This window comes from Aquila chrysaetos, chromosome 1 (genome assembly GCF_900496995.4).
Source record: "Aquila chrysaetos chrysaetos chromosome 1, bAquChr1.4, whole genome shotgun sequence".
Lineage (NCBI taxonomy): Eukaryota > Metazoa > Chordata > Aves > Accipitriformes > Accipitridae > Aquila > Aquila chrysaetos.
In genome coordinates, this window is record NC_044004.1 from 66,641,510 (window position 1) to 66,661,222 (window position 19,713).

General features: G+C 45.2%; 1 protein-coding gene across 4 annotated transcripts; it reads right to left on the reverse strand.

Moving 5' to 3' along the window:
* Positions 1-1,237: 1,237 nt before the first annotated feature.
* PPM1K (protein phosphatase, Mg2+/Mn2+ dependent 1K) lies at positions 1,238-19,445 on the reverse strand. Of its 4 annotated transcripts, none has more exons than XM_030024065.1 (7): positions 19,321-19,445; positions 15,237-15,744; positions 14,567-14,667; positions 6,956-7,121; positions 6,288-6,432; positions 5,083-5,217; positions 1,238-4,611 (listed from the first exon to the last, which is right to left on the reverse strand). In XM_030024065.1, exons 2-7 carry the CDS (start codon positions 15,674-15,676, stop codon positions 4,480-4,482), a joined length of 1,119 nt encoding a protein of 372 aa, XP_029879925.1. In that variant the 5' UTR covers positions 15,677-15,744; positions 19,321-19,445; the 3' UTR covers positions 1,238-4,479. The 4 variants fall into 4 exon arrangements, with proteins under 4 accessions (XP_029879925.1, XP_029879915.1, XP_029879933.1 ...); XM_030024055.1 differs by having other exon boundaries at positions 15,237-15,764; XM_030024073.2 differs by lacking the exon at positions 19,321-19,445 and adding an exon at positions 17,070-18,685.
* Positions 19,446-19,713: the final 268 nt, after the last annotated feature.

The window sequence follows — 19,713 nt, forward strand, 5'->3', positions numbered from 1 at the left end:
TGCTGAGCAGTGCTCCTACAGCATCAAGGCTGTCTCTCCAACATTCCCCCCCTCACCAGTAGGCTGGGGGGTGGGCAAGATCTTGGGAGGGGACACAGCCAGGACAGCTGACCCAAAATGACCAAAGGGATATTCCATACCATATGACGCCTGCTCAGCAATAAAAGCTAGGAGAAAGGTGAGGGGGGCATTCGTTATTATGAGATTTGTCTTCTGGAGCAACTGCTGTGCATGCTGAAGCCCTGCTTCCCAGGAAGTGGCTGGACATTGCTTACTGATGGGAAGTAGAGAATACATCTTTTGTTTTCCCTTGCTTCTGCTTTATTAAACTGTCTTTATCTTGACCCATGAGGTTTTTTTTTCTCCATCTTATTTTCTCCCCCGCCATCCTGCTGAGGAGGGAACTGATATAGCAGCTTGGTGTGGGCACCTGGCGGCCAGCCAAGGTCAACCCACCACAAAGTACAGCTTCATCACAGCAGAGCGGTAGCTAGCTCTGGTGGTACTATGCCCCTATGCCAAGAGGTTTGCTGGCCAGATGTTACCACAGCACTGCTAATTTGATCCCTTGTTACCACTACGACAAACCACTTCCATTTTCCCCAAGATGGTTTTACTCCACTGAATTCATAGTCCATACACTCCAAATTCAGTGCCATACACCTCTGTCTCAACACATGAATGCGTGGGCAAAGCTCACTGTGCCAACACAGTATCAGTGTCAAAACAAAATCTGATGCAAGGGCAGGGACTTATTCTGACTCTTCAGTGAGAAGTGTCAAATCACGAAAAAACCATCACCCAAGAAATTGCAGGGTTTTCCCGACTTCTTGGAATAAAACAAGGTTTGGTGCAGTTGCCACTAAATCTTAGGGGAGTTCACTGTCATCTTGGTAGGAAAAAGCAGCATTGTGGTTCAGGAGGCAGAGACGAACAGTGCTGGTAATGGCATTTCTACAAAACACTATGCTTTTCAAGCTGGCACTCAGAGTCTTGTCATGTGCAGCAGGAAATAGGGAATCCACAGGTACCTCTGTCCTTAATGGAAGAAGGAACAGGCAGACTATTGGGCCACTTGGCAAAGCATTTCCTCTTCATTAGTAGCTCATTTACTTCAGAATGAGATGCAGAAAACTAGAGTGGACAGCCAGGGAATAACTTGTACGTAAGAAATGTACCTCTGTAATTTCCTGTCAGTTACTGATTCGTTTTTGCTTAGAGCAAAATGGGTCATATGTTAGTTTTATGTACGTGCTAATTTATTTGTGAAGTTTATTGGTAGCTATACAAAGTGCCTGTGAAATACTGGTAAGTTTTCAACTTCAATATAATTAAGTGGTTCCACAGGTAAACCACACTGCATGCTAAATTCTTTCTCCCATGCATTTTCAGGCACTGCATTTCCATGTCAGGAGACATCCCTTCACTGCAGTATGCAATTCTGAAGTTAGCCCTGCTTTGAGCAGGAGGCTAGGCTAGATGACACCCAGAAGTCCTTTCCAATCTAAGTTTTTCTGTGATTGTATAAAGGCAGCAATAGCAACTGCCAATACATCTTTCTCTAATCATCTCCTATTTTGCAAAGCTTTGTCTTATCCCTTCCTTTATAAAACTTAGAAGAAGTTATGGATGGATCTTTCTTCTGAGAGGATAACCACTCCGTTAGAAGAAATAAAAGCACTCAACCACTTTTGTTCTCTATGCCATCAGGCAACAAGATAGGGATAAAACAAAAATATGCCCCAAAACCTCCAATGAGAAGAAAACCTGTCATTCCATGTCACATCTGGGTCAATGTTTAGAAGCTACTCCAACCGCCAGGTCATTCCTCTGAGCACCTGCTTTTCATTTGCAATGTTTTTGATTAGCAGCCTGCATTTAATACCATGTCTTCAGCTCAGCAAGTATCCAGCACTGCTCAAAAAAATCAGTGTGTACGTGTCACAAAAACCCCCAGCGCCCTTAATATCTTCTGTCTGGATAGAAGGCTAGCCAGCCGATTAGAAATGAGCAGCATTTGGAACAGGACACCGTCGATGGAGCTTGTCCAAATCCCGGCAGCACCAGCACCGATCAAGCCTGTCTGACACTTGATACCAAAGCCACCCCACAGCAACTCCCTCTCCAGAGCTTTACTCTTAACCCTTCGCTGTGCCCAGAGTAAGACTCCTGTGTGCTGTGGTTAACCCTTCGCTAGGAACTATCAGACTTGCTGTTTTAGCAGGTCACTTCTTTGGCAGGAGAAAGGCTGTCAGCTGTTCATGCTGCAGTGCAAACTGGTCATAACTATGTTCCCCAAGCAGCTCTCTGAACCTCTGTCAGGTGCGACCTCTCCTCAAGTGCTTGAGAGAGGCTACGTTTTGCCATTTTTGCTGCACATGGGTTGTGGGACTCTTCAAACTTGCCACCGACTGAGAACCTGCTCTCGCTGGTAACAACTAAAAGTGCCCCTCTGCCTCAGGTAAGCAAAGCTGAGCCCAGGACCACGACCAGCAAACATTCTGACCTCAGGTGAAGACTGAACCCCAACCCTGGGGAAAATCTGGGGAGAGAGAAGGGATTATTATTGTAAATGAGTGATGTGCTCCTTACGGAGGCCTGGGCAACAGCATCCAATACAACAGAGATTTACATATACTGACTCACAGGCTCTTTGTACTTACAAACCAAATATACACACTGTGTACACCACGTAATACACCTGGTGATGGGACAAAACCAGCGTACTCTCTAAACACCTAGTACTTAATGTTGTCAGTACAACACTGTGCTCTGCCAGGTGCTGCTAGGCCTTCAACCAGAGGCAAGGAAAAACATATGGAATGACTGCCTAAGGTGTGACCCTGGGCTAAAAGGAAAGGGCTAAAAGTAATGAAGATGCATACTTCACACTGGAAAATGAGAATCAGGCCAGGCATCTCAGAAGTATTTTTCCTTATTGCAAGGTGATTTAGTATCAGGCAACTTCTCTTTCACTTTTTTGTTTTGTTTTGTTTTTATAATTGTGCTGTTGGAAACATCCATGTAACGAAAAATATTGCGGCAAGCCTGAGAAGAGCCCAATTCTTCTCTGTCTGTATTTCATTGCAACAGGGTGACTCGGAGGCCACAGGAGCTGCATACCTGATGTGGAGCAGAGGAAGAAGGAGGTCTGAACGAGGCATGCTGGGACAGATCTTCACCTGCTGCCAACATGTCACCTGCAGACCATGTCACAGCAATGATAAGAGCTGGCTCAGAGCTCTGGCCCCCCATGCCTCACTGGACGCAGACTCCCTCCGGAAAGGGAACTGGAAACGCTTCCTTTAAGTACAAAACTACCTTCTGGTGTCTGAATATCTGACACCTATGAGAAACAATACCCAAAACTTATAAAAATTACCTTACGTTATTATAATGCTCTCTCCTTTCTCTAGCTTGCTTGCTTTGGGCATTTTACAGCTCCCTGTATACCATGAAGAGACACAGGAGATCATGACTAACTGAAAGAAACCTTCAGCAGAGGGCAGGAAAATCCTCATATATTCATGAAGAAATACACTCTCCTGTCTTACACATCCAAAGAATCTTGATTAGTAAACTCTTTGAAATTAGCTGGTTTTCTTTAAAAAAAAAAAAAAGAAATTCAAGTTGATGAAAGTCTCTGGATATCAAAAATGTGCAGCTTTTTCCCTCCTCTGTGCTCTTTTCAAGCACTGGCACACCAAAGAGAAGACAGTGCAAGGGGCTGCTGCATGGTCCACAGAGACCATACAGGCTTCAGACCCAATGGAGAAACGTTCCCCTCTGTCCAACAGCATGTGGCTCCAGCCTGCTCTGTCTCCTTGGAAATAGAGGATCACAGATGATGGTGGTGAGAGCACAAAGCCCTGCAAAGCAGCACTGTCTCAGAAGTTGTTCGGCTACACCAAATGCCACTGGCATCAGAACCTAAACACATCTGAAACTTCTCCCTTGTTTTTCACCAGCTTCTCCTGAAGCACAGGGGAGTTTTCAGTGGCTGCACAGCAGAGGACAACAACAAACCCACTTTCTGTCCACCTAAGAACACTGTGCGTTTGTTCCCCCGCGTACAAAGAAGCAAGCATGTGGCTCAGAGACTCAGACTTACACAGCTGCCAGTTAACTAAGGGTCCTGGGTAATACAAGTAGGTATGAAAAAATTGTGCAACACCTCCAGCCTTAGGTGAAAGCCCAGAGCCTTGTCTATGTGAACAAAGTGATGTGCAGAGCTGCTGGGACTACAAACCCAAAGAAATAGCTGCCACAATGCTGACTGGAATAAATAAACGCAGCAAAATGTGATCAGGCGTAAGCAACAATGGGGCATTACGCACCAAGGGAGCAGTGGCATCTTCTGTAACACTGGGAACAGAAGAGATGGACAAGACACCAAGTCAACCTATGAACAGATGGATGTGTTCTCCTGTAGCAGACTGTGTCCAGATTATGGCAGGAAAAGATAGCTGTGGCAGGTCTTCACGCCCACCTCCCGCTGGAAGCAAAACTGCGGCTGAAGGAGAAGTTGATCTCACCATTTTTGTACTTTCCCCACGCTCCAAATGGCACTATGACAACTGTGCTGTTGTCTTCAGTGCCAAATTGCATTGCCTGAGAGAAGAAACAAATTGTCAGCATCATCATCGTGCTTGGAAAAGGAAACAAGTGTCTGGCTCCACATGGGACAGCATGCCCTGAGGCCCAAGACTTCCTTGCCCCCTCCCAGCCCTGATGCTGCGTTCTGGTATGCCCCAGAGCTTTCCATAGGATATGCCACCATCCAGAACCCCAGTGAGAAACTGGCCATTTCTGTCTATGCTGATGACATATTCAGCACAGGAATAAACTGCAATTATGGTCCCACGCAGTTCAGTGGATCATGAGCTAAGCAAGTTAATTGAAATAATGCCTGGCAAGGATGTTGCAAGACCCAGGGTAAAGAAAAGGCTAGCTGGCAGGACTAGTGAATGTCTCAACCAGCATAGTTCAATTCACTTGAACGTGTGGTTGTATACTCATTTTTTTAAAACCAAACAAAAAACAACAACAAGTATTTAGTGCCAAGAGAAGCCCTGGCATTACCTGCTCAGTAACAACATGGGCAGCTTCAGCAGGATCATGGCACTGGTTAATGAAGTCGCAGATCTCCTGACTGTTCACCATGAAATTAATACCGTCTGTGGTAAGGACCAGGAAGCTGTCGTCTGCATGATGCAACTGCAATAAAGGCACACAGTATGCACAATGATGGAGTGAGTGCCACAAGGCAAATTAGCTGCCTTCATTTTTTTTATACTCTGTTGCAAAGCACTTTTTCTGGGTGTCCTGTGTGCCCTCCTTTCTGTGCAAGGACTAACTGGAACCCGCAAACCCTCGGCTAGCCAAAGGCTGCCCCTCGAGCCTTCAAGTATATCCATCAGCCACGCAGACTGTGTTCCCTGTACTGGAGGAGAGTGTCTTAAGGTGCTCTCAGTTCTAGGAAGCAGCCCTCTGAATACACTGAGGCCAAAAGACCAGGTCTGTACATCACCCAGTAAATAAAATGCTTCCATAAACTGAGGATTTCAAGGAAGACATGATAGCACTGCGGTCATCTCCCTAAACCCCTCAGGCCTAGTTGGTGGTGTTTAATTAGGACCAACTGAATATAAGTTCCCCAGACCCTGGGAGGTGCACTGGGGAAAAGCAACAAACAGAACATGAGCTGAGAGGAGAGCCTTCCTGCAGAAGTGAAGGCAACTGTGCTGAATACCTTCTGGGTGGTTAATTTGTCTTCCAGACAACTACAGAGCTACAGTAAGATGCATGCAACTGCCCTTTCCTCCTCCCTTCCTCCCAAGTGTGCAAGCCTCTATGTATTCTACTTTTTGCGATGACAGCCCATCCATACCCCACCTAGTTCCAGGGATGGTTTTGTATCAGGATTAACCTCAAAATTATTCATTTGACCACGAGCCCCAAACAGACTAACACCTTTGTATTTCAGTAATGGATATCACGTGTTATCTTTCTTCCCTCATCCTATATTGTACTGTGATAAATGGGATTTAGAAGTTGATCTGGTTGAATTTAGTATCAGGGCCCTATTCTTTTCTGTCCTGTTAGTGTTAATCTGAAATGACTTAATTAGAATTGGTCTCTGGTTACTTCACCACAAATAAAAGACAATGCTTGGCCATCAGGCTTCACCTGGGCACATGTCATGTGGGTACTGCCACCTGCATCAAATATCTATGATGCCCCTTAGCCCAAATGTTGCTGTCCCTGTTAAGCAGGCCATCTTTTACCTGAACCCTTTTTGTTTCTGGCTGGGCTATCACACCACTGTTTTTAAGATCCAAATCTCCTATGCTCCGCGTCATTGCAAGTCTACCATTCACGTGAGGTTGTCCCAAACTGTTCCAGGCAACGAAGCCACCGCACTTCCTAATCCTGTCCAGAGGCACAAAAGAAAAAGCAAATATGAGTTATTGCTTCACACCATTCACACTTCACACCTGTCTCTATCTACAATTTCTGTCACTAGCTACTGATGTGGAATGGGGTACAGAGGACCTAAGGTGGGAGACTGAGGGTTGGCTTTTGCTGTTTGAAGGGCTCCACAGACAGGATGTGGCTTGGTGGGCTGAGTCCCGACCTGGGAAGCACAGTGCATTTCTTCAGGTCTTGGCTCTAACTTGGCAGTCTTGGACAAGTCTGAACCATGTGGTTACGGCTCTGTACCAAGTCCTAGCTATGCTGACTTTACTGCCAAGACAATTTATGCTCATGCAAGTCCTCTAAATGGAACCAAATGAATTAACTGGAGCTGTGCCACTTTCTGCCAGCTCAGAGGTGGTCTCAGGGTGTTATGTTCAACTCTCTGCTTTCTTCCAGGCCCAACCCAACAGCAGAACACAAGCACACCCTGGCCGAGCCTGTGCCCTGGGAAGCCACATCATCAGCCAACAGGTACCTTTCCTTCTCCTCCTTTCTTTCTGGAGTATGGTCAATGGTGAGTTTCATGGCCTTTCCCTTTCGACACAGCAGGGCACGACTGTCTCCCACACTTGCCACAACCAGCTCAATACCATCCCGGAGCAGAGCCACTGTTGCAGTGGTCCCAGAGTTCATCAGAGTTGCTATAAACATCATATCAAAGAGAGAGGTTTTAGCACTGCCTTGAAGCATGGGACCATTTATAACAGCAACAGTTTGAATTGGTAAAATGAAGACAACTTGTGCTCTACATTACCAGTAAGTAACTGCTTTTAAGTTTAAACTAAATCTACATATAAAAAAAACCCCACAGCAAACACACATGCATGTAGGACTGCAGGGAGAGAGAGGAAGTGGAAGGCGTAAGTATGTCTGTGCAACAACATGGCTCTATGCAAAGAGGGCAAGTGGAGTAAAAGCGGTACAAGGTACAGTGGCTTCCTTTCAGCCTGTAGCAAATAGTTTTTCTGTCCCACTAGCTCACCTCAAGTTACAGGGTTATTGTCCTTATCCCTGGGCACAGTGACTGCACGGGTAGCCCACCATAAAACTGGTGGCTCTTCCCTTCTCTTAGGTGGTGAAGTGGGCAATTGAGTAACAGTGAGTACAGTAGCCCTGTGTAGTTCACCACAAGAGAAACACTAGATCACTCCTTTACGTCAGTCTGTGGCATCCTCCCGTTACTGTCAAGAGTTGTTACAATCTCCTTCTGCTTCCCCCCAGCCTTGGCAAGAGAGGAAGTGTTCAGCCAGCAGGCTGCTGGCTTTTTTCAGAAAGGGATGCTGCTCCCTTCAGACCCCGTGAACTTGGTGGAGGTCCCACTGCAAAGGTGAAGCTGAATTCTGCCTTGCCTTGTGCCTGCAAACCAATGCAGTCAGCTGGCCAGTGGCTCTCCAGGCAATCTGCCCTGGCCACTGGCGGGATCACTTGACAGGGGTGTACAGTGACTGCCTAGAGGGCAAAACAGAACCTAGGTGCTGTCTTCCTTCTCTTACAGGTAAGGGAGTAGGCTGAGCTGACTGACTGTGTTCAGGGACCTGGCCAGATTAACTGGTGCAAGTAAATTTAACGGCTTCTCATTTCAATTTCTACAATGCTCTGGAAAAAAAAGAAGTGCTTGAAAAGGAGAAATGTGAGTCTGCATATTTCAGAAAAGATCTGCAGTTTTATCTGCGGTGAAGGAAATGCCAGAACTGTCCAGCTTTCCTTTTTTTTTTTGCTTTTTGAAAGGAGCAGTCCCATTTTACAGTTAGTATCTTCCCTTCCTGCAAATTATGCAAAGGTAACCCAGTGAGAGGTGCCTGGAAAGCAGTAACTCCTGCTGACTTGAGCTATTACAGTAAAACGTCTGGCCAGGACAAGCTATTGCCTGGAACACATTTGCATTCACAGCCAATGCAAATCCCCTTGAAAGGCCCTCTGTAGGTCTCCTGCATTCTGGGATTTTCCAGTTTTTCCAGGTTTTAAAAGCAAGCCAATTCGAGAGGAGTTTTGGGCTAATTTAGGAATGACAATCCCCAGTTACAATCCTGTTTTCACATGACTAACAGTTAATGATCTTTCCACCACCGCTTCTGCAGAGCTCAGCTACCACTATATACGCTCCTACCTCTGGCCCTGCAGCCCTGACCCCAGGGAGGCAGGATGGATCTGACACAGGACTGAGCGTTTGAGCCCAAGGAATGCCAGCCAGCCTCATCTCTGACCAGCTGCCAGCAAACTACACGCAGAGTACTACAGTAACAGAAGCGCAAGTGCTCTGGGATCTTGGCAACCTCTTTCCCCAACCCTGCAAGGTCTCAGCACCCTGTAAGTAAAACAGGGTTGGGAGTAAATTGAAGTGCACAAAGCCCTGAAAGATGCATTGAGCCTTGTTGTGCAGCAAAAGCAGGGAGTTGATGAATACAAGAAAACTCACAAAACAGTCTAAGCTTGTGTTATTATTTAAAACAGGTATTATTACCGCAGTGAGGACTTGGTTTAGCTATACACTTAACCAATGTGTCAGTCGTGAACACCGACCATGGTGACCTAAGTCAAACCTTGGACTATGTTATGGCTGCCATGCAGGCTACTATACTCAAAACTTTAGATGCTGGTAGCTGCTGACTATTCAGGTAAGCACTGACATCCTGTTTCTACTTTGAAGCAAGGACTAGTCCAGTGCAGGCTCACTTTGAGACACATTATGAAAGTAAGATGCTAACAAGTACCAGTGCAATTAGAAATTTTAGTAGAACCAGTAAAATACCTGTTTTAGCCAACAGTTAAAAGAAGTGAAATGAAGAACCTATGTAAAACTACCTTTTTATTTCACAGAAAATACATTTTATTTAGACGTTAAAATTAATGCAAAACCGCCACTACTCTCCCATTTCATTCCTTGGTTTTGGAACTATGCTGACAAACATAAGCAGTTTCTGAAAAAGTTAAGATCCACAGTCTTGAATTCATAAATGACTGGAAACATTTGGACATTCAGGTGAATCTGCATCTTTCAAGTGCAAACTCTCAAAGAGCTGCTGTCACAAAATCAAGGGATGGTACTAAAGAACAAGTCAAGATATTGTCCAGAATTGTAGTAATGGTCACAGTGACTTGAGTTTTATATATATTTATTAGTTAAATAGCACTCCTAGAAAAATAAATGCTGCTCACACTCTCTTCCTTGGAACCAGTTCATGATCTGGGTAGGGGTGCAAGAACATGGATGTAGCTAGACTACAAGCATTATGTGATTTCTAGCACAGCTCAAAAACACAGGAATGATGATGGGATAACATTTCTAATGCTTTACTACAACTGCTACTAGGTTATTTAATAATATCAAAATATGTTGCATCAGCATATATATTGGTTTTAACAATTAAAGAGTTTATTTTGTTTTCCTAACAATATCACTATAAAACTAAAATCTTTCAATAGGTTCTTAACACTCACTGGACAACTTCTACTGCAAGTCATGTCAACTAATGTGACAAAGAGGATGTGGGAACCTTCCAGTAGTCCAGGCTAGGAACCGCCGGACTCCTTCACCTGGGACAAAATTAAGCAGATCTCTCTTTCCACTGAAGCCCAGCATATAGTGTCCAGGGCCTCCAGTTCTAGAGCTGCTGACCAGGTACAGTGTCTGCCACAAATAACACGCACACAGAGGCAAATAGGAAATTCACCCAGGGACTTTGTTCAAACAAAATAAACCTGCAACACTGGAGATGAAAGAATAAGAGCTGCAGAACTGGGGTCACTCTTGGTTTTGCCTGCACTGTATTTTGCAGTTGTATAGGAAGTACTTGAGGTTTACACATGCATCTTTGGCCACGGATAAATCAGCCTTGGTATTTCTGGGGAATTGCCACCATTCTCACCTTCTCGCTAAAACTGTGTGACAAAACCACTTTAAATTAAATAAAAGCTACCCCCTCCCCCGTGGAGGTAAGTAACCAACCAACAAATCAACTAAAGAATTTTATCAGTGCTAGAGGGCCACCTGCCTCACATATGGCAAGAGCGGCCACTCGGAAGAACATCTTCAGTACAGAATATGGCCCCATCTGTTTCCTCAAGGTAATTTATTTATTTTTATATATATATATATTTTTATATAACACAAAAATGGGGAGTTCAAACCTGTGCCAAATAAAATGGGGCCATCTTAAAGGCACTGGATAGAAGTATATGAATTGTTCTGACCCACGGGAAAATATGCATAATAAACACTCTTTTAATATTGTAATTAGTATCTTCTAACTTCATTAGATAATAATCAGGGCCCTTGGATAAAAAGGCTGCCTTTGTAATGTTGGCAGATTTATGAAATGTTTAAGTACAATTTCTGCAGCTCTCCCTTTTCCTCAGTGTTGCAGGTAACATATTCAAAGAAAGAAAAATCATATGTTTGAATGGTAACTTAAAAAAAAAACAAACCCAAAACCCACTACTTTTTAAATTTAGATATTTTTAAATAACTTTTGCTGTTTGCTCAGCATAGTAAGATTCTAGAAGTGCCTTTCAAACATAGATATATCAGTTAATACCTGGCTATGTTTTACTAAGGTGGCTATTCCAGAAGTGAGTGGCCAATGTCATTGGAGTTGGATGCACCGAATGTGGAGGTCGATGGAAAGACTCTGTGTTGTTTTCTCTAAGTAGTGGATCTCAGTCAACAGAAGCAGTAGCAGTACCTTCTAGGACCGCACTAGGCCAGGAGAGGGTTTGTCGTACATTTCTCCAGAGAGGTGCTCAAATTTCCTCAAGCACATGATTCACTTCCATATTTCTGTCCTTGCTGAGCAAAGCTATTCAGCCTTTACATTTCAGTTTTTATGGCTGGTCAAAAATATCAGAAAATTCTGTCCATCTGTGTCAACAGTTGTCCCGTGGATAACAACACATTTGTTGGGCATAAGCTTCCTTTACTGTGTCCTATACCTAAGTTCAGCAGTGATTTAAAATTGACTGAATATATTTAAATGCATGGAAGTGAATGAAAATGCGTTTTTGAAGAGATACCAAACACCATGCTTCAGAGCTCAGGCATATCTCTAAGCTATTAATTATTAGAAAGGATTTAGGTGGAGGACAAATTATCCGAGATCTGCCTACAGCAAGTTTCTTATGCTTTTGTGTGAAACAACAGGTACAGATACTGGACCAGTCTCCAGAGGGCCAGTACAGCACTCCAACAATACTAGTGAACTGCACGCCAGACACAGTAGCAGTACCTGGAACACATACACATACTTTTTTTTTATTGGAAGCTCACAGAAACTATTATGCTATGTATTTTCCACCTATAATTTCAAATATTCTGTAGTTGTAAAGTGACCTACAAAGGGCTGTGCCCTTGAAAACATAGCTAGGTGCTCCAACAAGGCACATCTCTAGTCCTGTTAAATTTGTGCCATTATATGAGGTTTTTACCCCTTAAATAGTACTATAAACAATGCATCAGACAATATCCATGCAATTTTGGCTACAGGGATTTGTCTCAGGACTTATGTTACTTCAAACACCCAGGCACACATTTTCAAAGCTGGTTGTGTGTTAGTAGGGTAAAAACCTGAACATCCTGAACATGCACTGTTTTTTTTTCAGATACAGTGAAAGGAGCAAACCCTGGCAGGGTCATCTACTGAACAAGACTAAGCTATCATTTTCCACTTCATCAGCTATGGCCAGGTTTCAAAAGGAGGTCAGTCTTGGGGAATGTCCAGTGTATCTCAGATACCCAATGTTACACAACCAGCCACCATTTTCAAGATACTTTAGCAACAGTTTTGACTGTCACATCTAGAATAGCCACAATTAATCAGAAATTTTGCTGGCAAACTGAATCAGTTTGGAAGTAGGCTTCTAGCAAGGATACATGCCAAGCATTGAAATTTTATGTAACTTTCAAAACAGCAACAACAACAAAAATAACAACACCAAGCAGTCAACATAGTATTGAATTATTCTAACAACAGATATGCAAAAAGTTTAATTTGTTCAGAAATCCCTACTTGTCTTTGCACCCTGTTACTCCACTCTGCCTTATATCTTGATTTTCAGCTGGGAAACCAGTCAAGAGCAGAGAGCTGGGCACTTTTAGATCCAACTGGCTCCTGCAAGAGCTTGCAGGTGCTCAGCCTACCTGAGAAACACTGAGTGCTTGCCAGAGTGTGGGCCCTGTGGATGTTTCACAACACTTTTGCCCTCTATTTTGCTTGACCTCATGCTTTTTTAATGAAGAGGGTTTGTCCAGTATCTTGGGAACTGTTACGTAAATTTGCTGGCATTTGCATTATATTTCATTAAGCAGCACCAGTTAGTTAAATGATATGAAAAAAATCCTATATGCGGTTCCAAAGTGCTCAGCTTGCTGCACAACTTGTCTGTCAAATATTGTTGTCACACAGTTCCATAAGTCTCATGTACGAAATGTTATAATCAGAAACCATTTGCAGAATAGCAGTATATATGCCAAGTACAGTTCCCAACCCTTCTCCTCAAGGAGCTGCTCTGACACTTAACAGAGGTCACTTCAATGAGCCAAACCAAAAGCTGTCCTACTAACAAAGGGGCGGGGAGGGGGACAAATATAACAGATCTTCATGTTAGTGAAAATGAAAGGTCCTGATCCAGGAAAGCACATAAGCCTGTATTCAGATACTTTCTTGAATGTGGGCTTTTAAGAAAACATATCTGCAAGGAGGCTCTTGGATGAAAAGCACATCTGCTCTACTGATGTGTCTCTCATGAGCTCAGTTAAAATTTACCGTGTAGGTCAAAAGTGACTCTGGACTTTTTTACCATATCTTTTTTTTTTTAAAGGCTTTCGATATAAAAAAATAAAATGGGATATAATGGGGAAATGAGCTTTATAGATTTAATCTCCCTTTTTTAAGGACTGCATTTCAGGACTTAAGACTTTTTTCCTGATACCCCTGATACCTTAGCTTGTATCAGGTAGGAGTAAAGGTGTGTATCCATCATAGTGCTGCAACAGTCAGGCTACCTGTTCTGCAAGGAAATATTTGAGTCTACCTAGATTTATCTAGCAGTTAAAGTGCAGGAAGCCACTCCATTACTTGATTGTATTCATTCATTTCTTAAGAAAAGTAGCTTGAGAATACAGTATCACTTCAGTTCCTAGAGGGCTTGTTCGTTTCAAGTCCTTCTGGGAGAGAATACATTTACAGTTTATGTTCTTCTGAAACGACCTCAGTCATTCTGCCATCACCTGCACCAGCAAAGGGACAGGTTTTTGTTGGTTTGTTTTTTTTTTTAATTGGGTTTGGTTTGTTGGGTTTTTTTTTTTTAAGACTGGCCAAACTGACTCTTAAAATTCTATCTCATGGCTGAGGAAACTCCTGTGACAAAACTGGGATGGGGACCTCTATCTCCTTCCCAATTTACTCTCCATAATCTCTATAACCTTGAGTTGCTGGAACTGGAACTTCAGATGTACTTAGTCGCTAGACACATATACAAGAACTTGATTAACAGCCAGAACTATTGAGTCTAAAAGGGCTGGTGCGAACTTTACCACAGCCAACCTCGTTTTCCTCTTCACTGCTTTTTTCCCTTTCACGCTCCGCTACTCCTGTGATTCTGTTTGTGCAGGAGCAGTTATCAATTGTATTAATTTTGGCTTACTCCTCCTCAGGTGCAGCAGCCAAGTTAGAAAGGGGAACTTTTGACACTGTTGCTTCTAACACATAGGAATAACAGCTTTAAAAAAAAAAAAAAAAACCAAACCAAACCCCCCCTCCAGGTTTCTCGCACAATGAAGTTAGGTTCCTTGCAAATCTAAATAGCTCTTTGCTAACTTTCCTTGACAGAATCATGTTAAGAGAAATTCATTGATGATTATGCTAACATTCAGACTAATAACTCCCCCAGTAAAGTTGATTGAGACTTTTTATAGCTTTTTCATTTTAAGGACGTAAAGCATAACTGTTTCATTTGCCATTTCAGAGCAAAATCCTATGTTAAGTAAAACAGTTTTCAAGTATTTTTCTGGACATTTCACTAAAAAACAACTGAGCAAATAAGAAAAACCTTATTCTTCACACTCATACAAGTAGAATACTTTTTTACCTACCATCAGCAGACAGATGAGCATGCCTTTCATATGCTTTGTTTATTTCTAGAAAAGCTTTGTTCAAAACATTTTCCAAGTTCTCCTCCTCAGCAAGAAATTCTCTGGAAACAAACAAGCAAACAAAAAAAATTAAACTTCTTTCCAAGAAATACACATCTTGATCAATATCTTCCATAGCCTTATCTCCTCCCTGCATGCATTGAATAATGCTGGATTTCAGTGAAAAGGTAATATGATTTTACTAATGACCTGCACTGGCAGCATAATCCTGTAATTTTGCAAATAGATAGAATTCCTCTTCCAACACCCAGGAGTGTGACACAGAGATACAGAAGAGTGTAAGCAAGCCATTGGTCAGCGATCACAGTGACCCCATCTGAAAAGAGTCAATTCTGTGTTCCCAGCCCTTTCCTGGAAGGTGGGTACAATCATATTTTCCTCTCTTGTCTTTGCCAGCTTGCTCAATGGGGCAGGCACCATACAGAATAAGCAGCTCATAGCGTGTCCGTTGTAATGGACTGTTCCAGTCCAGTGTTCCTGCTGTCCTGTTGGGCTAGGTGGCCATATAACCTAGGAGTGACAATGTATGACCCACCGGTTCCCTTTCAGTCCTAAGGAAGGAATCACTACTGTAATTCATTTGATACACATTCACCTGATGCACACTTACTTAATATATTTTTCCATGTACTTATCACAGAAGTCTGCTGCTGCTGCCCCACCATGTCCATCATATACTGCAAAGTATAGGATATCCTCCGTCAGCTGAGCATAATCAAACCGGTCTTCATTTTCCTTACGCTTCCCAATATGGCTAGCGCAGCCCACGTTGGCCAGGCTGACTTTTGGAATTGGCTTCCCATACTTTATGCTTGGTGGGAGGAGAATAGGTTCGTCAATGCGATTGTCCCAGATGCCAAAGGTGTCCCATGTGGTAGGTCGCCCGCTCCCGTCTGGATCAAAGCGGGAAGCACGGCGCTCGGAGGTGGAGCTGTAGCAGGCGGCTGTCGGACGCTTCTCGTCTTGCAAGAGGCGGGACGTCAGTACGGCTCTCCTTCTTACTTGATACCCTCCGTTTCGTACCAAATTAATTAAAGTAGCTGTTGACATAACTTGTCTTCACAGAGATTCGTAGGAATAAAAGATCAGGAAGAAAAGATATGCAGCTGCTGGAATGTCTTCAAGAACAAAAAGAAAACTGATCAGGAAACAAGAAGCACAGGAAGAGGAATTTTCAGTTACATCATTCAGGAAACAATGTCACCCTCGGAGCCCGCTAATCATGCATAGTACAGCACTGCCTAGAAGAAACTACAGAGCAATCTGCATGACTCACTGAGAAACAATCCTACACAGACCAGACCACATCTAATTGGGAGTACTGCAGATAGATCAAGGCAAGGCATTTCTGCTGGCCACCTGCATAGTGATATCCTGAATTTTCAAAGGTTGAAGAAGTTGTGATGGAGCAAACGAGAGTGATGACTTTGCTCCATGTCAGCTAAAATATGAATATGTGAAAATATGAGGTAAGGTCGTGAAAATGAGCATGTTCAATGCATGCTCTCCAAACAACTGCTGAAACATTTGCACTGTGGCTGTCACGGGGAAAGGTGAGAGAAATGTATTTGCTTCGATTTTAAAGAGTTTTTTCATCTGCACATGATATTTGGTTCTGTCACATTTATTGAGGACTTGAACAATACTTTTCAACACAGACCTGTGAAGTGAATTGTGATTTTCTTAGGCTATCTAAGAACGACCACTAAGAGTGTATCCATGGACATACACAACTGCACACACAAACTTCCCCACAAAAAAACCCCATGCAGCTCTTTGCTGTTTTGTCTGGCCTGAAGCTCTCTGTCACCTAGCCATGAACTGGACTCCCTTGGTTAACACTGGCAAGCAAGATCTTTTACTGGCTTCTCAGATCTCTTTTCCAGCCCAGATAAAGTAAACACACCACTTGGCTCAGCACAGATAAAAATTCACTAATGATGATTCATCTAGCATGATGAAAAATGTAGAAAGATTGGCTTATTTAACCTTTTGTAGAGTAACACCCAACCTGATGAAAGTCCAATAGGCTGGGATGCAGTCTGTAGTAAGCTCATGCTGTTACACCAGAGTAATTTGAACTGGACCATTAGATCACTGTAACTAACCACACTAAATTTTAAGTGAGGGATTTCTAACTTAACTGCTCAAAGTTTGCTGAGAGCAAAATTATGAGTGAAAGGTATTATATGCCATAATAAAGGGATTAACGGTGAATGCCAAAAAAAAAAGACAGCAGGGTGGTCTGACATAATCGAGCGGCAAAGAGCAATACATGTACCCCAGAGACGCTGTAATTCTGTGCTGGAGTGCCTTGCCATTGTACTTTCCCCATGCCAATCACAATTGCATCTGTAGATCTGAAATATTTGTTAAAACTACATTTTAAATTACTAGACAAAATCTGGGTGCTTGCAAAAACACACAGTCAAAGGTAACTTACTAAGTGGCTGCTTCAGTAGACAATGGCTGTGACATGAGCTTTCTGGAGGCTGCCATTAAACTTGTTCTTCACAGCTCGAAGAATGTTGCTTTAGAAGCTCTTGGTTTACCTTTCATGCAATTCTTAGATGAAGAAATGTTTCTTTACTTAGCACTTAGTGAGTAACTGTCAACTTGGCAAAAGGCCGAACATGCTGGGAATCACTGTTGTTGCACCAGATGAATGTGGGCTAGGCCACCAGGTGAGTGGAACCAAACACTTGGAATTTTAATATTTTCCATTTTATTGTGGGGTGACAGCAACACCACACCCTTATTTCAGCATACTTAGAGGTATTTAAAAACTGATTTACTTTCTTGAGTTGCTTTTTCTTTTCTGTTACCCTCAACTCATAACAACAGTATGTTAACTTCCTTCTGTGAAACACAGCACGACCAAATTGAAAGCCTGCCAATTATCAAAACCCACACTTGGTTTCACTTCTGTCAGCTTGAAAGGAGGACATGAAATGTTAGCTATATTTAGATTTCCTGGTATCCACAGCATGAATCAGAGGATTAATCCAAAATCCCAAGCTAATCAATGCGTTTGTTCCCTATCAAATTCAATTCTCAAAAGGCCTTTTTTTCCAGGCACGTATAAATACTGACAATGGTTTTGCTTTTCAAGTGTCTCTGCAGGGCAGGAGTAGGAACCTGATCTTTAGTTTCTGTGATCTAAATAGTTATGCTTTCAGTTGGATGTAAAACAGTCTGTGCTTTCCTAACTGATACGTTTGCAGAGGGCAAACCTATCTGGGCAAAACAAGGCCGAGTTGTTTAAAAGGGGACACTGGTGTTAAAGCCAAAGTCCAAGATAGACAGTTGTCAATGGAAATCTGTTTTGAGGTGCTCCATCTGATCCTGTTAATCTGTACACATTTAACTTAAAGAAATAGTTCCTGCAGACAGACACAGAAATACAAAGCTTAAAGCGAACAAAGTGAACGATTTAACTGTAGTTCAACACGCATTGTGCCCCTATTACAGGCTGGCTGCTTCTTGGCAGATGGAAATTTTCCAGACCGCGAGAAGAAAAGGGAAAAAAAAAGAAACCCGGAAGAAAGAGAAGGCATGCCTGCAGCCCCAGGGGATTAAACGTATTTAAAAAGGAATCCAAAACTCTGAACACGTATAAGTGCATTTGCCTTGCATGCTTTCCGAACCCCACAGCTGTGGGCAGTACTGTATGCTTCTGTACATTAAGCTCGTCTTAAATCAGAGGGTTTTTTTAATCTGTGACAATATAATCTCACCCCCTGCCTGGATAATAAACGGCACAGACCGCAGCAATTTAAAGAGGTTTCTGCTGCTAATTTACGAATTTGTACACGATCGACCGACTGGGCTAGGACGGGTTTATTCTACGCCTACAAAAGCTGTGCAGTTACGTTAGGCAGCGCCCTTCGAGCCTCTGAGGAAAGACCGATGTGACCGGCACCGATCCCTTCTTGCAAGCCCCTCCACGATGGCAGAGGTGTCTCTGCTGCAGTCTTTCCCCCCCGGCCGCGGTGAAGGGGTCGGCAGAGAGACCCGGCAGGCCGGCGGCTACTCCTCACTGCTCCGCTGCCGCCTTGCTGCCCGACCGGAGTGCGGCCTAACGGCGGGAGCGCGCGCCGGGACCCAGCCCCGGCTGCCACACCTCCGCGGGCTGACAGAGCGGAACCCCCGCGCAGCAGCCGCGCCTGGAGGAGAAGGCAAGTAAGCCCTCAGCCCTGCGAAGCAGCCCGCGACGCTGCCCCGGCGGCCGCTCGCCCCGGAGACCGACGGCGTCCGTTGGTTTCCTCCCTCCCGCCCGCCGTTCCCTCCGCAGCCGCGGCCGGGGCCGGGCTGCCGGCCTTCCCCCGCCGAGGCTCCCGGGGGCTGCACCTGCCGCCGCCGCCGCCGCCGCCGGCGGAAGGGACCGGTGTCGGTAAGCGGGAGCGGAGCGCGCCTCCTCCCCAGGGCAGGCTCGCTGCCCCCGCCCCGCGGCCCGGCCCCAGCCGCCGCCCGGAGCCCTGCGCGCCCATCCCGCTCCCCTCGCCGCAACGGGCGAGCGGGGAGAGAAGTTTCCGAGCCCTGGATCCCCACCCCGCTCCCCGCGGCGGCCGGGGGCGCCCTCCCCTCACCCCAGGCCCCGGGCAGACTGGGCCGTGAAGGGGCCCCGCCGCTAAACGTCGGCGCGGCCGCCGGGCCGCCTCGGGGCACCGGTCCGAGGGTGCGGCGGCCCCTACCTGCTTCCGCGCCCGGACAGCCGGCGGCGGCGAGCTGCGCCCCAGCGGTGCGAGAGCGGCGCTTCCCCCGACCAGAGCCGCCGAGCCGCGGGCCCCGCTGCCGCCCGCTGCCGCCCGCTGCCTTTTCCCCCGGCCCCGCCCCGCCGACCGGTCGGAGCCCGCCGGGCCAATCTGGCGGCGGCGGGGGCCGTCCCGCCGCAGCCCTGCCCCCCCGACGCCCCCAATGGCGGCCGCCGCGGCGGCCGAGCCTCCCCCCCCGCCCCCGCCCCGCCCCGCCGTTGGCCGTTGGCCGTTGGCCGTTGGCCGTTGGCGGTGACGGGCCAGCCGCCAGGGGCCCGGGGGGGCGGCGCTGCCGCCGGGCGCGGCAGGGGAGGCCGGCAGCCGGCGGGCCGG